General features: G+C 32.6%; 1 protein-coding gene across 1 annotated transcript in view; it reads left to right on the top strand.

The window, feature by feature from the left end:
• Positions 1 to 5,457, top strand: part of LOC18054821 (ubiquitin carboxyl-terminal hydrolase 26) — a 12,053-nt gene extending 6,596 nt beyond the window's left edge. The window contains exons 9-15 of the mRNA XM_006449988.2: positions 42 to 244; positions 656 to 727; positions 960 to 1,190; positions 1,463 to 1,720; positions 2,644 to 2,785; positions 3,562 to 3,743; positions 5,183 to 5,457. Of these exons, the coding sequence (XP_006450051.2) occupies positions 42 to 244; positions 656 to 727; positions 960 to 1,190; positions 1,463 to 1,720; positions 2,644 to 2,785; positions 3,562 to 3,656 (1,001 nt within the window). The 3' untranslated portion in view covers positions 3,657 to 3,743; positions 5,183 to 5,457. The remainder of the gene's footprint in view (positions 1 to 41; positions 245 to 655; positions 728 to 959; positions 1,191 to 1,462; positions 1,721 to 2,643; positions 2,786 to 3,561; positions 3,744 to 5,182) is intronic.
• Positions 5,458 to 6,587: the final 1,130 nt, after the last annotated feature.

Raw genomic sequence — 6,587 nt, forward strand, 5'->3', positions numbered from 1 at the left:
TTTGACATACTTGCCTGACTTTCGTTATCTTTGATGCAGAGCTCGGAAGCTTAAAGAGCGCCAAAATCATGAAAAACTAGCTTTGGGAAAAAGTATTCCACTGTCTTTGGATTGCAAGTATTACTTGTTGCCCTCAACCTGGCTTACCAAATGGAGAAACTACATTAGTGCTAGTGGAAAAAATGCTTCATCCATTGAACCAGAAATCCTGGATGGTGTCATTGATTCACTTAAATGTGAAAAGGTTAGTTGTCATCTTCGTTTACTGGTGCTTTTATAATAAATCATACTCTTGACTCATCTGCAGATAGAGTCTCTTTTTATCTTTATATTTTATCCTTTTCTTGTGGAAAGAAACTTGATGTGTACAACTCCCTTTATACATTGAAACTTGATCATCTGAATTAATGGAGTTCTATGCAATTGTTGTCAAACTTGTTGGAATATCACTTGTTTCAAAGATGGTCATCACCAATAGTTTTAAATGACTTGCTTCCAGCTTGTGGAATGAACCATGGTAATTGGTATTAAAACTTTATCTAGAGATGACACGCAATTAAGATGGTTTGGTTGTTTCCATTTTCTACCCTCTAATTTTTTCCCAGACGTAATGATGAGTGTTTAATATATGTTTTATACAATTTTGATGCAACAGCATTTACGACTACTTGAAAGGCCTCCTGACCTGTTTTGCAAACGTGGTTCTATTTATCAGAAAGGTTCTGCGGTAAGTATGTGATGTATGTACTTTGTATATGTATCTGCGTCATGACATGGTGGAAGTTTTAGCTTATGGTTTGGCTTGAAAGCTGCCAGTCGTAATATGGAATCTTTTTCATATGTTATGTTTGATGTTTGATTCTTTTTCATTTTATTTTACTTATTGGAGTCAATACGTGTACGAGTGCTCAAATATTATAATCTTTTTTACTCCCTTTTACCATGTCATTGGACTCTAGACAGATGGGTTGACAATTGTGACTGAGAATGACTGGAAATGGTTCTGTGAAGAGTGGGGTGGCATCAAGGAGAAAGGCTTATCTGTCATAGTTGATTTCAGCAATAATGCAGGAAATGAATTGGTTGGGCCCTGCAAAGAGATCCTTTTGTCTGAGGAGCCTTGTGGTCCTCGTGATGAAGAAAATAATGAGATTGAATCCCAACGGCCTGTGGTTAGGACTTTCCCAGAGGTAATTCAAAATTTTAACTGTTTTGAACTCTTTTGTTTTTGTTATCATGCCATGGCAAATTTTGAATTGTTCCGGGAGTCAAACTTTGACTACTTGGAGGTATATGTTCGAAAGAGCTACCATCATCCTTTTGTTACAGGCAAGCTGTTTCTACAAGTTATTTGCTATTTTGCAAATGTCATCTATGAGGGATATATTTTTAGTTGATACAATTTACTTTAATAATTCTTTTCAAGCTTAATCTCTTTTCACGTATCTTTCAATTCCACTAGATATGTGAGGATTGCATTGGAGAAAGAGAAAGCTGCGAGTTGATGCAGAAACTCAACTATTGTGACAAGGATATATCTGTATTCCTTGTACGTGGAAAGGAAGCTCCAAGGTCAATTTTGGAGGCATCTGAGTCCATGTTTGAGCCAGATCGACGAGCCTCAAAGCGCTCTAGGAAGACCAGGAGTTTCGTAAATTTAAAAGTTTCTGCTTCAACATCCATATACCAGTTAAAAATGATGATATGGGAATCTCTTGGGGTAAGTTATATTGACCGTATATATGAATATATATGTAATTTGATTTTCAGTATTCGTTATAAAATTTTAAACTCTCTGAAAGTGTTACATAGTATTTGAACTGGGAGAACTTTTGGATTCCTAACTGCAGATTTTCTGAAATAATTACGAAAATATACTATCACATGGTTTCCCATTAAACTTCACTATCTTTATGGCCCTGTTTGGTTTTGTTTTTCAACAGCTATGCAGCACTAAAGTGTTTGGTAAACATAAGATGCTGTATTTTAGAAGTTAAGTTAATTTTATCCCACACTTGTATGATGCAAAATCTATAGTATCTTTATTATTTTGTCAAAATTAGTATTTAAAAGTATATCTATCATACACTATCAGCTTCTATTTCATAGCTACAACATTTTTTCACAACACCTTAATACCAAACATGGCCTATATCACCTCAATTCTAGTTGCTTATGGTCTATTGTACTCAAAGTATTTTGAATTTTTGCCCTTGAAATGTTAATTTCATTAATTTGAGCAAAAATGCCAGTTAATTGGCAGAACATAAAGTTGTAATTTTTCTTCTTTGATTTTGATCTAGCAAGAAAATTTAGCAGTTGTAATTCAAATTTTGTTTCTTGTTTTTTGGTATGACAATATTTGCATGTCATGCGATTTCTTTAGCAAATATTTAATATGACTTGTATTTGAAATAATCTCTCAGTAATCCGCTATATTTTTTAAAATTTTCATACCTGCTTTCACCAAAGTTAACACATTACTACTTTTCTGTTATGCATGTATTAGATAATCAATGATATTCATTGTCCAACACCGTGCACATTGATTCCATCAAAGCTTGTTAGATGAGCTATTATGGATATCCTGTCTAAATTTGTTTTGTTTGGATGGACATTATGTAACTAAGTCAATATATGCAGGTTGTTAAAGAAAACCAGATACTTCACAAAGGTCAGAGAATAATTGACCAGGAATGTGCTACTCTTGCAGACTTGAATATATTCCCTGGTGATAAGCTTTGGGTGCAAGATTCAGAAATACATGAGCATCGAGATATAGCTGGTAATTAGCAGTTTTATTCTTGTGCTGGTCTTTTCTTTTATTCTTTTTTTTTTTCTTCCTCTAGTGAAATTCCTTTTTCTTTGATTCTCTTTGCATAACTCATCCTGATTTTGAGTCTTTAAGCAGTCTAGAATTTGCATGCCATATTATATTCTTTACTGTGAAGATTTTACTTCGTATATGTTGACATATTGATGTTCCTGATACAAATGTATATCAATAGATTTATGTGAAATGATGTGATGCTAGCAATTAAGCATTGTGGATATTTTTAATATACATTTAAAATGATTTCAAAATTTCAAAATCAGTCGTAAAGAAATTGTAGAGAGCACGATGAGCAACGTTGTTAAAGGTTGTTGAGAACAGTTAACACTAGTCAAAGGTCATGATACCGCATAAATTAAATTGAAGCTCACAATGTTGTTTGCTCAATTGCACTAAAACATTTACAAGCTGGGACACTTTTGTAATATAATAGTGAATATGTTGAATGAAGACAAACTGTCTATGTCATGTTCAATAAAGCCATGAGGATTCTATATTATTCAAAGTTTCTAGTTATGGTCCTAAATTATTGAGTATACTTCTGCTGTGGCTCAAAGCAGATAATTGACTCTAGACATGAGTGCTTTAATTATAAAATCTAAGAACTTTCACCTGTTTTGGTACTTTAGTAAGGCATGTGGCCAGTTTTATTTTAAATTAGTATAAGCTTATAGCGCTTTTTATGTAAAGCTTTCCATTGTACTAACCTGCTTGATGATGTTCTACAGATGAGCTTTCTGACCAGAAAATGAATGTGCAGCATGTGGAGGAAGGCTTCCGGGGAACACTTTTGACATCAAACCTCTCATCCCAAGTTGTTTGAGAAGTATAAGTTGTTTATTACATCCAAGTTTCTGTAGATATTGGTGCTGCGAGTGTGAACTTATAATATTTTAACCTGCAATGGGAGGTAAGAGTTCCCATGCTCCTTTTTTTTTTCTCGAACTTGTTTTCTCTTTTTTTATTGTATTTATAAGTTATAGTAACCAATATTTGTATTAGGATGTGGCTGTATTTGTGTTTCTTTCGAGTTAATAAATACCTTATTGACATACTATAAGGAAGTTCTGGGGCTAATCAAATAACTTAATTGAAACAGCTCTACCTTCTATAAAGAAAATTATATACCAAGTATGTTTCTTGTCATGACTACATGTGTAAAAGAGAGACATTGACTCCCCCTAGTCTCTATCATTCTCTTTCTTCATTCCACATTTAAATCACGGTTGCTATTTTATAAATAAACAACTTTAAATAAGCCCATTCATCTGAATGCCTGCGTCCAAATTATGGCAAGCTGTTCTATGTGAGCAGGACGCTGCTGTGAAAAGCATGTATTTTGGAGTGGCTTGTTCCCTAGATTGAGAAAAAGTTAAAAGTTGCAAGGAAGCTCAAAATCTAATAAGAAATAGAGATAATGAGTTCATATAATAGAACTATGCCTTGTCCTTTTTTTTTTGTGTTTTCAATATTTTTGAGAAATTAAATGGACTGTTGAGCTTACCATACTGATAGACATGGTATTAAAATATAGGAAGATCATGCATTCTAATGTTATCTATATTGCTGCTATCTTTGTAATATTATATTCATGTATCTTGTAGCTTAGTCATTTTCTCCTTTCGACTAGCTTGGCTTGTAGGCATTTTTTGCATTGCCTATATTATATGACCTTCGTTAGTCTTTTCTTTTGAATTTTTTTAGCGGACATATCGTTGAATGGTTTCATTAGATATTGCAAGTAGATTAGCAGCATTAATACTCCTAGCAGCCAAAAATAGGGTGGGCTCTTAAGTAATGGGGTACTTGTCATAAAACTCAGTGTCAGAAATTATTGGTGTAACATACTGTAGGGGATACTGAGCGTAGATAAGAGAGGGAGGTTTCGTTCTTGTGAACAAATTATATGGAACTATACAGGCTGTTTAAGTAATGTCACCCAGCAAAATGTTGTCTTTAAGGACTATATAATTTAGCATATGCAATTTACTAGTTTTTATGTGATGCATGGATTATATGTTGCCAGCTCTCCACTTAGCTTTGAAAATTATTTTAATAGGTTATCCATGAATGCTTGTTTGCACCTTAAATGTTTGTTGGAAGGGCTGAGTGAAGGTGTATTTGGCTGCATATTCTGTTTAATGCATGATTCTGGAATTCATGAACAAGGTGGTATGGTGTACGATTGAACATATCTGATGTTTCTGTGGTTTATGATGAAAATTAATTTGGGCTATTATACATAATGCGAATGTCATATGTTTTTATTGGGAATTAAAGTTGTAAAGAAATATTTTAAGAGCTTTCTGAATTTCCTTTTCTTATCCATTTTCTCTTATATTTCAACAGATCTACTGCTCAAATAAAAGGTTTGTGAGCATTTATTTTCTCTGGAAGGGCTGGTTATATTGTAAATATAGAGCTCAGCAGCATTTTGTAACAGTTGCATTATTATTTGGCACTTCAGGAAGATGTGAAACATTGGAATTCTCCTGCTTTGTCTAGCTTTTGTAAGTTTTGGATTGGAGCTTAGCATATGGTTATGGATGTATTGCCTTGTTTATTAATCTCATGTACATTCCATTGTTCCTGGTCCCCATCAATGTAATAGGTATTTCTGGACATTCTTCCTTCTTCCCTTTTTTTATGGAAAGTAGAACTTACATAATATCTGTGCTAGAGATGTAGCCAGCCATAAAGATGAGATTAGATAAAAATCCTGGACAAACCAGATCAGTATGCATACAAAGTGATTTGCAGTTTTGCACCACCTTATACAATAGAACTTCTATAAATTAATACTCAATAAATCAATAATTTCTATTATATAATAAATTTTCTCGGTTCAAATTTAGGCCAATGAACTAAATTAATAATTTTATTAAAGTAATAAGATATTATTTTTTAAAAATATATTATATGACTTTGTGGTTCTATTCAAATTATAAATTAATAATTTGTTGAAATTACAAATGTAGTTGATTATGATATTTTAATTAAATAAAATATGATTTTATTGTTACTTTTTTTTCTTAAAATTTATATTTAGTTGAATTTGATCCCTTATTTTTCTTGTTGCATCTAGAAGTTTAGGAGTTGACTTCTCGAGTTGTAATTAGAAATTAAGAAATATTGTTGATGCTTTGAGTGCTTCTTTGTGTTTGTGTGTAATAGGCTCCAAATCTTTGTAAATTAATTAATTATCAATTTATGCATTATTTAATATCTCTTTTAATTAATAAATTTTATATGGTCCCAATCCTATTAATTTATAGAGATTCTACTATATTTTTTCAGATTTTGGAGTGCAAAATTTTCAGATCTACCGTCAAATGGCAGCAAAAGAAAATTTATTATAACAATAATTGGTAAACTAATGCACCCAAGACCATCATAAAGAAATCACCCATTAGGTTTCCCTTCACCTGATCTATAGAGTCAACACTTATTATCACAACATAACAATATGAAAACTTTCAGTCACCACAAATTTGGCGGTATATTCTTTCAATAGATATAGATCTATGGAGAGAAAATAGACACCACATTTTAGGGTGGACAAAAGACCACTAGCTAAGGATCTATTGAGAAAAAAATAAATATATATAATCATTCTCATATGCGAACGCTTGCATATTTTTAATGCAGCCACGCTCTTAAAGTTTGCTATCGACTTCACTACTCTTCGCCTACTGCGCGGAAAAATTGTTCGTGAGTGTTCTTTTACCGTTCTCTTTCTTCATGAGTAGAGCCC

Source organism: Citrus clementina, unplaced genomic scaffold, assembly GCF_000493195.1.
Source record: "Citrus clementina cultivar Clemenules unplaced genomic scaffold, Citrus_clementina_v1.0 scaffold_1, whole genome shotgun sequence".
Classification (NCBI taxonomy): Eukaryota; Viridiplantae; Streptophyta; class Magnoliopsida; order Sapindales; family Rutaceae; genus Citrus; species Citrus x clementina.